At 41.9% G+C, this 14,975-nt stretch overlaps 1 protein-coding gene across 3 annotated transcripts in view; it reads left to right on the forward strand.

Annotated features, from left to right (window-relative positions):
• Positions 1 to 1,342: 1,342 nt before the first annotated feature.
• Positions 1,343 to 14,975, forward strand: part of DSTN (destrin, actin depolymerizing factor) — a 34,491-nt gene continuing 20,858 nt past the window's right edge. Inside the window, exon 1 of one of the 3 annotated variants that reach the window (XM_039256515.1) lies at positions 1,343 to 1,411. Coding sequence is in view for 1 of the 3 variants with exons in the window: in XM_039256512.1 (XP_039112443.1) it covers positions 2,129 to 2,131 (3 nt within the window). In the remaining 2 variants the exon portion in view is untranslated. Of the gene's footprint in view, positions 1,412 to 1,730; positions 1,870 to 1,937; positions 2,132 to 14,975 lie in introns of those variants that run through there. The other 2 variants (XM_039256513.1, XM_039256512.1) reach the window with 2 other exon arrangements.

Here is a 14,975-nt window from a genome sequence, read left to right on the forward strand (position 1 = left end):
TTGAATTCACAAGCCTTTGAGCCATGAGATCACGACCTGAGCTGAAGCTGGCAATTAACTAACTGAGCCACCCAGGCTTCCCTGAAACTTTAGAAAATTTTACACAGGAAATTGACAAGATCAGATTCTTATGTTTGGATATAACACTGGTGGCAGGATGGGGATGAATGCAGAAGACAGGCTAGAGCAGGCAGGCTTGTATCCTTACATGAGCAAGATTCTATTTGGGACTAGACAGGAAGTCTTTGAAGACTTTATTTTTTAAAGTTCATTTATTTATTTTTAGAAGAGAGAGAGAACTTGAGCAGGGGAGGGGGAGAGAGAGAGAGGGAGAGAGAGAATCCCAAGCAGGCTCCACAAGAGTTGGAGCTCACAAACTGTGAGAGATTGATCTGAGCTGAAACCAAGAGCTTAGCTGACTCAGCCACCTAGGAGTCCTTCTGAAGACTTTACAGGTGGAGAAGCCCCTGAGTCCCAGGCAGAGAAACAAAGATTCCAGCTGCAGTGGGATACAGTTCTTTCTTCTTAAAGTGTGGTGTCCAAACAGCCGCGTAGCAGCCAGTAGCATCACCTGGAAATCGTTAGAAATGCAAACTATTGCGTTTTAACTCCTATTATACTCAAACTCTGGGGACGGGACACACAAATCTGACATCAACAAGTTCTCTTTCAAGTTGAGACCACTGCTCTAGCCTGCAAAAGTCTTGTACCAGGTGGTAAAGGCTTAGAATTATCCCAACTTACTTTTTTTTTCTGGAAAAGCACAACAAAAAAACCAGGAAGAGGTAATGAGAAACAAGTTTCTATGTTGAGTGGGCAGAACAAAAGCCACACGACAGTCTAGGTTTCATATAGTGCCCAGAAGAAACAAAAAGCCAAAAAAGTCTTGTCCCAAAGCCTCACATTAAAAAAATTTTTGGTGGAGGCCGTGATGTTCTCGGTAGGCTAAATTAAGTAAAACTTAAAGTTAGACTATCATCCCGGTTGTAAATTCCCTCTGTTCCCTTTACTCTCCACAAAGCACCCTCAGGAAAAACACTAGGATTCCTTCAGGCTCTCTCAAAACTGTGTTTCTGATGTAACCACCCATTAAAAAAACAACAACCCAACCCCAAATTAAAAGCCCCCAAAACGGAGCTGCGGGGCTGGCGCCATAGTCCCAGTACAACTCTGCCGTTTCCCAGCCACACCCCTGCGGGCAGCCGGGCCTCCTTCCCCGGGCTGTTCCCAAAGATAAACAAATCACTCCTTGTTTTTTTCCAGACCTGAAATTAGCGGTGACTCACAGAGCACTCTGAATGGCCACAGTCGCCTCGGGAAGAAGGAAGAATGTGCAGATTTTTCCCTCACGCGAGGGCCCGACGGTGCCGGCCTGGGCCAATCAGGGGAGGACCGCGGGAATCGCACCAAAGTAGGTAAAATATGCGGAACGCGTTCTCCGCGCCGCAGTCCGCGCCTCAGCTCCCCCGGGTCCCCCCTCTGGACTCCTGCTCGGGGAAGCCGCCCACCGTCGTTCTCCCCCTTCCCCAGTCTACCTCGCTCTACCTCGTCCTCCCTCCTTCCTCCTCCTTCCTCCGCTTGCCAGGCCCCGCCCCCAGCGGCGGCACACACCTGGCCAGGTGGCTACTTCCATGTTAGGGCAACAGCAGCGCAGTGGGCGGGGCGCCACGTGACCCTGGCCCTTCCCTCCCCCTTCCCCCGCGCCCCAAACTGGGGGATAGGACTCCCAGCCCCGTTTCATCCTTTGCCCGCCCCTCGCCGGCAGGTGCCAGCCCGAGCCGGGCCTCCTCATTGCTAGTAGATGAGGAAAGCCCCACCCCACGGACCCGAGCTGGTGACAGCGGGACCTGGTCCCCCAGGGTCTGGAAGGTGAGGCGGCACCCTCCGCGCGTCCTCTGGGCGGGGCGCTGCCTGGAGAGCCGGTTGCGCAGCAACGACGGGCCGCGCGTGACGTGCGCAGCCGCGTTTGGGCCCGAGGCGCGCGCCCGCGCACCCATCCCCTGGTAGGCTCGCGCCTCGCGTAGGCAGCTCTCTAGGTCGCTCCTTCCTTCTGCGGTGAAGAGGACGCTACGCAGCCTCGGCGCCGACCGGCTACTCCTCTAGCGTCTCTGAGACCGCCGCGGCGAAGATGGTGAGGGGAGGGAGCCCGAGGCGTGGGCTGCCGGGGCCTGCGCGGCAGGGCGCTGGGGCGCCGCGGGGGTCGGAGCTGAGGGGCGACAGGCGCGCCCGCGGCGGGGGAGGGACGCGGGGCCTTGCTGCGGCCCCCAGGCGGGGGAGGGTCTCTGGGCTTCGCCGCCTGCGGACCCGCTGGGACCCCCGCGCCTCCGGGCGGCTCCTGGCCGCTGCGTCTGTCGCTGCTGCTGCGAGGCCGCCGCCGGGAGCTTCGTCCCCAGGTTCCTCCCGCCCCAGCCTGGGGACGACCTGCCGGGGTAGAGCAGCGCCAACCCCTCGCTGAAATCGCCCGGGAGTCCGCCTTTCCCGGGTGCGGGGCGTTGCAGTCCGGCGCGGGCCTCGTTGGCGCAGGTTTCCCCAAAGCCGGGCACCAAGGTGGTCAGTGATTCGTGCGAGTTTCGGTCCCTGAGGTCTGTCCATCTCATTAAAGAAAATAAGGCTTTTATTGAACAACCCTAGAGGGCGGAATGATTATCGCGAGCATGACCCTGGTATGATTAAGAACCGGGTGGCCTCGCAGCCGCTTTGTTTGTCGTATCTGGCAATCAGCTTCCAGCAGCACTCTTGTCGTGCTTGTCAAGCTTGGCAGTGGCCCTTTTAACCCTTCCCTACCCGATCTCTCCATGCACGGTTAGAACATTTCTTTTATCTGGGGACAGTTTGGCTCTGCCAGGACTTAGCGTGTCTGGAGTGGGCATAGTGCTGGGATGCTAATACAAGCGAGTGAAAAAGGTTTTTAAAAGCCCATCAGATTATCATAGTCACGAAAAAGTGAAACATGCCCCTTGTATTCTCGGTGGTGAACGGACGCTTGGCTTAATTTACATATTTCCGTCAATAAACCGTCTCTCTAATTTGCAGCACAACAGTATTCTTAACTGGACGATCAAGTAGAACATTTTGTCATTTTCTTTAGTCTTGCACTGGCTGTTACCATTTTTGGTCAATGATTTGCAGGCAAAGGCTTACCAGACTTTGCTAGAACTATTACACTGTTATTCCATCTGTCTGCCTGGAAGCAGTTGGTACTAGTTTACTGGGGGTACAGAATGTTTTTTGCTGAATAACAATTTTGGTTTTCCTAAGGTAGTGCGAGGAAGAAAAAGAGATTAACTGGTAGTTTCTTGATGACTAAGGAGATGTAGGAATTTGGTATTGTTCAGTTTTCAGTTCTTCTTTGGTTTAAATCTGGAAGCTAAGAGAAGCATCTTAAGACTTTTAAACCTCTGTAAGATTATCAGTGTATATACTACTTTATACTAAAAGACTTTAAGAGTTTTGAGTTCTCATAAAAATTAAGAGTATCCACTCTGATGACAGTGCTTTGAAGTGGGCTGGAGGCTTCTTTAAGTTCCTCTAGATTGACATTCTTTTTTGAATTTCTTTAATACAAATTTTATTTTCTATTTGAAAAGAGGACCAGGCATTTTAACTTCAGTTAAGTTTTAGTTCAAGCCTTTCATATTTGTATGCATTAAATATTTTATTTACTGGTTCCTGGGGGAGGAGGGGGGAATAAAAAATAATCAGGATGAGTGGATTCCAGATACATTTCAAACTTGTTGGCCTTAGGGAGATCAAGAAGACCTTACAAGTTCTTGTTTGGATGTTTGCAAATAGGGCTCAGAATATATAGACTGACCAGTTGTAAAGATTGTTCGTGTATTTAGCCTTACAAGCACAGAACATCCCCTTTCAGAGTTAGCTGTTAGACAGTATTGTGAAGATTGGACGTTCTTGTATTCTCCCAGATTTTAGCACTTTGTCTCTATATTTGAAATTGAGGTTCCATGTTTCTAAGGGTTTTTTTTTTTGTTTGTTTGTTTGTTAAGAATAAATTTTAGCTTTTGATGGGTTTGTTCTCCTTTAACAAAATCACTTCCTGGTACTCACCAAGCCTTCTGGAAGCACTTGGGAATAAAAGCAATTTGAAACCAACTCAAAAGATCACCTTGGGCACTTTAAGATGAGATTTCATGTTTTCAGAATCTGAAATTTCAGAATTTCATGTTTTCAGCCTATCCTACACAGGAACCACACACAACTTTGGTGTGTGTCCTGGGTGTGCCAACTTCCTCTTAGAAAGCTCATTTACTAGTCTACAGTCAAGTTCTTAGAGTTATCTGCTTAGTAGTTCTTTCTGTTGGGTGTGGATCGAGACCTTACATGTTGACTTGCCTAGTGCCTCTTGTAACCAATGGTGTATGACATTTACAGCATAGCCATATGGCTCTCTGGGAAGTAGGAGTGTAGTCTTGCCTCTGAAACAGTAAAAGTATACATGATAATCTAACCTTGCCCCCGTCACAGCTCTGCTATAACAAAGAGCTAATTGACTCAGAATAAATTACAGATGTATTTTACCACTTGATGATTAAGAAAAACACTTTTACTCACAACAGCTTAGTGAAACAGGTTGAGCATGTGTTCATGTGCCTATTTAACATGAAAAAAACATGGGTGCCTGGATGGCTCAGTCGGGTAAGCATCCGACTTGGGCTCAGGTCATGATCTCACAGTTCCTGAGTTCAAGCCCCTCATTGGGCTCTGTGCTGACAGCTCAGAGCCTGGAGCCTGTTTTGCATTCAGTGTCTCCTTCTCTCTCTGTTCCTCCCCTATTCTCTCTCTCTCAAAAATAAATAAACATTAAAAGAATTTTTTAACATGAAAAAAACAGACTAAAGTATTTACTTGTGACCTTTTATGTGTCCACATCAAGTTTTAACATACTTTACAAATTAATTTTGAAACATTTTAATCAGAAAGGTACACAGAATAACCGGTCTCTTTGTACGAAAAAGAAAGGTTAACTTTTTGCCGTATTTCAGGTTTCTGTGTTACCATTAGTAATGGTAACTAAATGTCTTCTTCCTCAACCCATTCTCTTCCTTCCCCAGAGATAAACACTCCTGTGTCAAAGACCTAATGTGCTGGCGAATTAAGGAGATGTTTTTTTCAGGCTATTGCAATTAGGAGAACATTAATTAAGGAGGAATGTCTCAAAAAAAAGGACAGGGACTTGGGGCAGGTAAAACAGAGAGTTTTGAGGAACCATGAGGACAGGTCTTATCCCAGTGAGCAAAAGCAGGATCTTTTGGTTCCCAGCTTCCCCAAACACAAAATGATGGGGGTGGATTTCTTAACCCATTCTCCTTTCCAGGAGCCCAGGGCTTAGGTAAAGTTTAACATAGTCAACTGAAATTAATGTATTTCTTTCTCCTTGATATTTCCATACATTAGCTATACACATGTGCATCTGTAGTAGTATATATTGTTTTGATGTGTTTTTAAATTTCATGTAAGTGCTATGGTTTATGTAGCCTTTTGCAACTTAAAAAAATTAAACTTGGTGAGTTTTTCAGGGTGGGGGGGTGATTTGTGGGTTTAGCTGTAGCTGTGATTCTTTATATTAACTGCTTAATAGGTTCCATTTTATGACCATCCATTTCCCTATTGATGAACATTTCCCCAAGTTTTCATTCTTTTCTCTCTTTTTTTTTTTTTTTTGGGTCTACTTAAAGAGTTTTGCGGTAGATGGTTTCCATGTTTTATGTTACTTCTGTAGGCCCAGTGAGTGTGTTCTCCGTATAGATCTAGAAATGGAAGCCCTGGATTAGAGGGTATGCATGTGTATTTTTTTTTTGTCCTACAGGTATTCTACATTAGCTACATTTATCAGCCTGTTTACTCCATTTCTTTTCACCTCTTGGTATTATGAGACTTAAAACCTTTGCCAGTCTAAAGGGTGTGAAATGCCTTCTTACTCTTTTAACTTGTATTTCTTTAATTAGTAGTAAAATGTCTTTATGTTTTTGCATAAACATGCATGCACTTCTGGTGAACCTGACATTATGTAAATACTCATCACATCTTTACCTACGCTTATTTGTGGAGCCATAAAGTAAATCAGGTATTAAAAGAAAATATACAAGGGGCACCTAGGTAGCTCAGTCAGTCAGACATCTGACTCTTGATTTCTGCTCAGGTCCCGATCTCATGGTTTGTGGGTTTGAGCCCCGTGTTGGGCTCTGCGCTGACAGATCAGAGCCTGGAGGCTGCTTCAGATTCTGTGTCTCACTCTCTGTCTCTTCCCCACTCTCTCTCTCTCTCTCTCAGAAATGAATAAACATAAAAAAAATTTTAATGCGTTTAAAATTCAGGTTTAAAATTTTTTTAATGTTTATTTATTTGCGAGAGCGGAGAGCAGAGAGTGAGAGGGAGCAAGGGAGACAGAATCCAAAGCAGGCTCCAAGGCTCTGAGCTCTCAGCACTGAGCCTGATGGGGGTCTTGAACTCACCGTGAGAGCATGACCTGAACTGAAGTCAGTCGCTCAACTGACTGAGCCACCCAGGTGCCCCTAAAATTCAGGTTTTAGTAGGTATTTGAAAGTATGAAAAAGCGTAGGAAAAGCTGAGAGTTTGGCTTTTGGTTAACATGAGAGAGGAGCATCAAAGAACTCTTGTTCTGGTGCAGCCGAGCATGGGATGAGCACTTCAGAGACACTTCAGTGCATACTATAGCAGGAACTCTATATTTGAAGCTAATTTGTGTGTGCTTTTAGAATATGTCAAGGGAAGACCTTTTCAACATTTTTGCGTTACTTTATAGATTGTTACTTCTGTTTGCCTTATCACAGAAAACAAAGATGAATTTCCTACTTGTATTCCTATATTGGCATATTGTCAGAAAACTGCCAACCTCTAAATTTAATTAGTGTTTATTTTAATGGTTTCATGTGGTACATTTTTGATGGTAGAATTTTCATGTAGTGCTAGAGCTAAAACTAAAGTGCAGGCCAGTACAGGTAGGACTCCTTCAGCTTGTTAGGAAGCAATCTGTTAAGTCAATTTTTGAAGTTCAGAGCTCTGAGGAATCCTCAATTCATTGAAAACTTGTTTTAAGAATGTTGTAAGTAAACTTTAGACCAGTGTTGTTGAATAGAAATAAAATGTAAGTTAATGTGTACTTTTAAATAGTCTAGTAGCCCTATTAAAAACTTACAAAAAAGGGTGAAATTTATTTAACCTAGTATGTCATATCAACATTTAATCAATATAAAAAATGAGACATTTCATATTATTTTTTCATACAAATTCTTTGAAATCCTGTATATATTTTACAATTACAGCGCATTTTTTAAAACATTTTATTTATTTCTGAGAGAGATACAGCATGAGAAGGGGAGGGTCAGAGAGAGAGAGAGAGAGACACTGAATCTGAAACAGGCTCCAGGCTCTGAGTTAGCTGTCAGCACAGAGCCCGACATGGGGCTTGAACCCACGGACCATGAGATCATGACCTGAGCTGAAGTTGGACGCTTAACTGACTGAACCACCCAGGCACCCCAGCACATTTTAATTCAAATACTCAATGTTCACTGGAAGCATTTGATATGTATTTAGATATGCATTTTATAGTTGAAAAAGTAGATTCACATACCTAAGTTGTTCAAAGCATACTTAAAAGTTTTCTGGCAATGGTATTGGTAATCAATTTAAAATTTTAGTTAATTAAAATAAAATATCATTTAAACATGCAGTTCCTCAGTCATACTAGCCACATTTAATGGACTCCCTAAACCACATGTGGTTAGTGGCCAATTTAATGGACAAGCCTCAGACTTTGTGGATTAGCCTATTTAATTTGTAAAGGGAAATTAATATGGGTATCAATACTTTGTTAATTCTCTGCATTTCTGCACATGTCTAAGAAGCAGGGCTAAGATAGCATATGAATTCCTTTTATGGCACTTTTTTTTTTTTATAGTTTATTGTCAAGTTGGTTTCCATATAACACCCAGTGCTCATCCCAGCAACTGCCCTCCTTCATGCCCATCATCCCTTTTCCTCTCTCCTCCACCGCCATCAACCCTCAGTTTGTTCTTGGTATTTAAGAGTCTCTTATGGTTTGCCTCCCTCCCTCTCCTTAACTATTTCTTTCTCCTTCTCCTCCCCCATGGTCCTCTGTTAAGTTTCTCCTGATCCACATATGAGTGAAAACATATGGTATCTGTTCTCTGCCTGACTTATTTCACTTAGCATAACACTCTTGAGTTCCATCCACGTTGCTACAAATGGCCAGATTTCATTACTTCTCATTTTATGGTACTTATTAAGATTATTTGTAGAACTAGACAGTTGATCTCCTTAAGAAAAGGTTTGTATATTTCAGTATCAAGATGCCTCTCTCATAGTAGGCCTACAACAGATGGTCCTGAAAGAACATGAGTGAGTGAGAGGGCATTTGTAATTATAATGGGTAGGTTCCAATGGATATGGATTCTTTTTTATACTTTCTATTCCCACATACTTTTTTTTTTTACAACGGAAATTAAGGTTTTCTTTATTAAAAAATTTTTATGTTTATTTTTGAAAGAGAGAGAGACAGCATAAGTGGGATGAGGACAGAAAGAAAAGGAGACATCCAGAATCCGAAGCAGGTTCCAGGCTCTGAGATGTCAGCACCGAGCCTGATGCTTTGCTCAAACCCACAGACTGCAAGATCATGACCTGAGCTGAAGTCAGATGCTTAACTGACTGAGCCACCAAGGTGCTCCAGAAATTAAGTTTTAAGTACTAAATTAATTGAATAGTACCTCCCCTTTGTATTACTGCATTTACACTTCTGAGTCTTACAAGTGAAAATCCTTTGAGATAAGGCAAGTATTATTAGAGTAGTACCTTTAAAATAATTCTTGCATACAGAAGCCCTTCAATAAATGCCAGTTCCCTTTCTTCCCTTGGAAATGAAACTGAATGGCATTTGATGCTCATTGAGGCATCCTGAACCATAGAAAAGCACTTGAAAGTGTAACAAATGAAAGAATAAGAAATAATGTCTTAGAAAACTAAGTATTTAATATGTGACAGGCATTGTGTTATACCTTCTCTCGTTCAGTCTTTATAGTAACCCAGTGAGGTAGGTATTGTTATCATTTCTGTTAAACTATACTAAGAAGTGGTTAAGAGCCTGGGCTCAGAGTGGGGCTACCTAGGGTTTTGAATCTTGGCTCTGCCACCTACTAACTGTAAGACCTTAGGTTAAGTTACTGATTATCCTATGCCTCAGTTTCATCATTCCTCCAAACGGGAGTACCTACCAACAAAGCAGTTTGGGTGATCCATATAACTAATTCAAAAGCAGTGCCTGGTATATAATAAAGTGCTGATCAGTGTTGGATGAAATGACATTAAACAAAGTTATATCCTAATTAGATTAACAATCTTTTTTTCTTCATATTCTGATTATACCATCACATGCTTCAGTAGTTGTAGATAAAATGAAAAAGGTGGAAGGGAGTGCATTAGAACATGTTTCCAATTGTTCTTTTTTAAAACTAATTTTATTTAGATTATATATGATCAACTTTTAAATCTTTTTATGATCTACTTTTAAATTTTATTTTTCAGGTAACTTGACTTTAAAAATTGAAGTATAGTTAACATACAATTTATGTTAGTTTAAGGTATATAATGTAATGATGTGACAATTACATATGTTAGGAAATATTCACTGTAAGTGGTTACCATCTGTTATACAAAGCTATTGACTATATTCACTATGCTGTACTTTATATCTCTGTGACTAATTTTTTAAAAATTCTATAACTGGACATTTGTGCCTCTTAATTACCTTTACTTATCTCACCCATCTCTTATCCCCTCCCCTCTCTGGCAGCCACCAGTTTGTTTTCTGTATTTATGAGTCTGTTTCTGTTTTTGTTTTGTTTTTTAGATTCCACATATAAGTGAAATCATATGGTATTTGTCCTTTCCTCACTTATTTCACTTAGCATAATACCCTCTGGGACCATCCATGTTGTTGCCATTGGCAAGGTTTCATTTTTTTTTGTAGGGTGGAGTCATATTCTGTGTGTGTATATATACCACATCATTTTATCCATTTATCTATCAGTAGATACTTAGGTTGTTTCCATATGTTGGCTATTGTAAATAATGTTGCAGTAAATATAGAGGTACATGTGTCTTTTAATGAAGTGGTGTTTTTGTTCTTCTGGTCAGTACCCAGAAGTGGAATTACTGGGTTGTATGTTTAATTTTTTGAAGAGCCTCCGTAGTGTTTTCCACAGTGGTTTGACCAATTTGTATTCCCGCCAATAGTGCCTGACCAACACTGGTTATTCCTGGTTTTTTTGATATTAACCATTCTTACTGATGTGAGGTGGTGTCATAGGTGATTTAATTCTTAATGTAAAAATATCTTGTCTTCTACTCTTTGTATTTTTCCCAAAGAAATTAATGTATAATCAAACAGTTTTTCATCACCCTCAAGATTTAGAATAGCAATCATTTATTCAATAATAATTGAGAAAGAAATTATTATATGCTAAGAACTGATCCAGGTACTAGGGATATAGTACTAAAACAGTCCTTTCCTTGTAGAAGTTACATTCTAATGGGGGGAGGGGGCGGAGGGAGAAAGACAAAAAAAAAATGGCAAGACCATGTCAGAGAATTGTTAAGTGGAATGAAGGAAATAGGGTAATCTATAGGCAGTGCTAGAAGAGTCAGCTGCTTTTAGTCAGATTGTTAGGGAAGTCCTCTTAGGAGGTGACATTTCAGCTAAAACTTGCATGGCAAAAAATAACCATGTAAAGAGCAGTTCAGGGCAAAGGAACTCTATAAGTAGAAAGGCCTTGAGAAGAGAATGAACTTGGCATGCCAAGGACAAAAAAGGTTTGTGTAGCTGGAATTCAGTAAAAGGGAGATAGAAAAGTAGGAAATGGATTGTAGGCAAGAGCTGGAACAGGAAGAGTTTATAGGCCAATGTCAGGAATTTGAATTTTATTCTCATTGCACTAGGAAGCTATTGCGTATGTGGGGACGTGTTAAGGTGTTAAGTAGTGGAATAAGATACAATTTACTCCTGTGGGGATGTGCAAGTGGGAACAAAGACTAATTAACAGACTTGATATTATTCATCCAGTTGATGGTGGTGGCTTGGATTAGGATTGTTAGTGGGGAAATGAGCAATGATTACATTAGATAAATATTTTGAAGGTAGAGCTGACAGGACTTACTGATAATTTGGGTGTGTGGTTTAAGATAAAGACGTCAAGGATAACTTTCTCTTAAGACCAGAGTTGTTAGGTAGTTGATGGTGTCAGTCATTGTGCTGGGGACTATAAAAGAAACTAAAATAAGGTAGTTTGACGAAGAGTGAGGTTCTTAGAACTTTGAGGAATGACAAATTGATCCAGAGATGATATACATTTTTAGAATACTTTAATTTCATATCTGGTTATTATAATTATGTACATTGTAAAACATTGAGAAAAGTTTAGTTGTAATGACAATTCCAACTCAAGTATTAACATTTGGTGCATTTTCTTCCAGATCATTTTAAGTGTATCCTTGTTATTTAAGTAAATAATAAATAAATCGGACACTCAACCGACTGAGCCACCCAGGTGCCCCTGAACTTATGCATTTAAATGGGTGAAATTTTATGGCATATTAAATATATCTTTAAAGACTTTGAATTAAAATTTTTTTTACATTAAAAAAAAATTAGAGACAATGAGAACGTGAGCGGGGGAGGGGCAGAGAGAGAAGGAGACACAGAATCCCAAGCAGGCTCCAGGCTCTGAGCAAGCATTCAGCACAGAGCCCAACGCGGGGCTCTAACCCACCAACCATGAGATCATGACTGGAGCCAAAGTCGGACATTTAACCGACCGATCCACCCAGACGTCCCAAAACTTTGAAATTTTTAAAAATGACTTTAGATTTCACTTTACTTTTATTTTTTTGAGAGACAATCTTTTTTTATTTAAAATTTTAAGCTTACTTTCAATTTTGAGAGAGAGAGAGAACATGAGCAGGGGAGCAGCAGAGAAAGATGGAAACACAGAATCCGAAGCAGGCTTCAGGCTCTGAGCTGTCAGCACAGAGCCTGATGTGGGACTCGAACCCACGAACTGCAAGATCATGACCTGAGCCACAGTCGGCTACCCAACCCACTGAGCCACCCAGGTTCCCCAAGAATTTTTTTTTTTGAAGGGGGCTCAGTGCTGACAGCAGAGAGCCCAGTGCTTGAGGTCATGACCTGAGCTGAAGTTGGACCCTTAACAGACTGAGCCACCCAGGTGCTTCAGAGAGAGAATCTTAAGCAGGCTCCACATTCGGCATGGAGCCCAAAGTGAGGTTTGATCTCACAACTCTAGGATCATGACCTGAGCCTAAGTTAAGAATCAGATGCTCAACTGACTGAGCCACCCAGGCACCCCAAAACTTTAAAATATTTTTTTATAGTTTCTTTATTTTGAGTAAGAGTGCACATACATGTGGGGGAGGGGCAGAGAGAGGGGAGAATATCCCAAGCAGGCTCTGCAGTGTCAGCGCAGAGCCCCATCAAAGGCTTGATCTCACAAATTGTAAGATCATGACCTGAGCTGAAACCAAGAGCCAGAGGCTTAGTAGACTGAACCACGTAGGCTCCCCAAAACTTTAAATTTTTTAATGGTATCATGCATGTACAGTGATGGTATTAAATCATCCCACTGGTCCCCTGCTCAGAAGTGTCCTGGTTCATGGGGTTACATTTCCGGTGGCATCATTAATATGAGTGGAGTGAGAGCTTGGAATGTGGCTGGGCATGGGGCATAGGAGACTGCCCACCTTGGCTGTGCCCCTGGCACAGTGAGAACGGATCCAAAGGAGTGAATTGGGACACTTGGTTCGAGGAGAAGGGCCTGGGGGGTCGCCATTTCCCACCCACAACCACCAAGGCGGGGCCTGAAGGATCCCTGGGGGCCCATGGTGGAGGCGGGACCTGCCTACCCCAAGCCACGCCCATCTGCTCTGGGTAGCTGCTCATCTATGGGAGCTGGATAGATGCTGCGGAAACAGACGCGCCCCCCCCCCCCCCCCAAAAGACCAGCACTGCTGCATGCCGTGATTAACTCTAGCTCAATTCTTGCTATTTAGATACATTCTCCCTTGTCTCATTCTTACCTCTCCCCTCCACCGGGCTGGGTGTTGTGGTTATAGGCGTGCCTAAACAGACGTGTTTCATCCATCCTCTTCATACATGTTCTGCGCCCTCTTTACCTTCCTTTCTCTCTCTCTGGAGTAAATCATCCCCTGTTAAATTTAGATCCATGCTGGTAACTGATGCGTTGGTTTTTGTTTGTTTCAAACAAAAGGTCTCATTTATTACTGAACCAATCTACTGGTGCAAAAGCATAGTAACAGAAAAAAATCATTTCCCCCATAAAACATGCCTATTGTTCAGGTAGTGATGTTTTACAGAGTGATAGGATAAGAACACAGGACCTCATGCAGCATAATATGTGTGCCATCTCTTGTACAGTCCTTTATAGACCAGCTTGGTTCTTCTCTAAGGCCTCCTCTTGGAGTTGTACCTGATTTTATTACCAGTTTTCATCCAAATCCACTGAAGAAAAGAATGGGAGGATTTTGCGTTTGTTTCTTGGCCAGGAATCGCTGGATTCTGCAAGTCTTCTGAGGACATGACATCAAACAGTCAACTGCACAAACCATGATGGCGTGGAAAAGAGAATGCTCTGACATCTTTGCCATTAACCTTTGCCTGCATTTGCATTATTTAATGTTTATTTATTTTTATTTTTGAGAGAGAGACAACACAAGTAGGGGAGGGGCAGAGAGAGAAGGAGACCCAGAATCTGAAGCAGACTCCAGGCTCTGAGCTGTCAGCACAGCTCCAACTGTGAGGTCATGACCTTAGTTGAAGTCGGACTGTAACTGACAGCCACCCAGGCACCCCTGCGTTATTCTTTAAAATAGAGTTCTAGTTATGCAATCAGTGAATCAGAAAAGTTTGGGTATGTGTATATATATTTCCAATTTTAAAAATAAGTTCTTAGAAAACTTGGAAAATATAGAAAGCTAGAGAGAACATAAAAATCACTTACATTCCTACTGTTAGAGATAAAATTCCTTTCCTTTTCTCTATACATTTTACATAGTTGAGAAACACTGTACATAAAAGTTTATATCCATTTTCTTTTTTCACTTAAAGCAAATAATGTTTCCCCCATGTTTTTAAATAACTGTGATTTTGATAGTTGCATTTGAAACTGTGTTGTGGATATACTATACTTTTCTTTGGAATTCTGTTTCTATTTATTTGAACTGTCTGGGTTTTAGTATTCAGATTATTCCCCTAGAATAAGTTTCTTGAAGTTATTACTAGGTTAAAGTGTCAAAGGGTTTGGATTATTTTAAGGCTCTTAATTTAAATGGCCAAATTGCTTTCTGAAAGCTAAGAGTGACTTAAACAGTTATTTATGGTGGAAGATGACTCTGGAAAAGTAGGTTTGTTCTGATAATAAAGGGCCTGTATGCTCTGTTAATGAATACGGACTTTACCTTGTAGGTTCTTTGGAATCGGTGAATATTTTTATTTTTAAAATTTTATTTATTTATTTTAATGTTTTATTTATTTCTGAGAGAGAGAGACAGCGTGAGCAGGGGAGGGTCAGAGAGAGAGAGGGAGATACAGAATCTGAAACAGGCTCCAGGCTCTGAGCTAGCTGTTATCACAGAGCCTGATGTGGGGCTTTAACCCACGAACTGGGAGATCATGACCTGAGCCGAAGTCAGACACTCAACCCACTGAGCCAACCCAGGTGCTCCGGAATTGGTGAATATTTTAAATCCTGATAGTGATAGGAGATGTAAAGAGTAGAAGAGAAGGAATAGATTTGAAATACACTTTTAAGGAGGAGTTGGTAGGGTTAGAAATGGAGTGTAACCATGGAGAAAAAGGTTAACCAACAACATTAAATCTGTTTCCT

Source organism: Hyaena hyaena, unplaced genomic scaffold (assembly GCF_003009895.1).
Source record: "Hyaena hyaena isolate Hyena2069 unplaced genomic scaffold, ASM300989v1 scaffold_579, whole genome shotgun sequence".
NCBI lineage: Eukaryota > Metazoa > Chordata > Mammalia > Carnivora > Hyaenidae > Hyaena > Hyaena hyaena.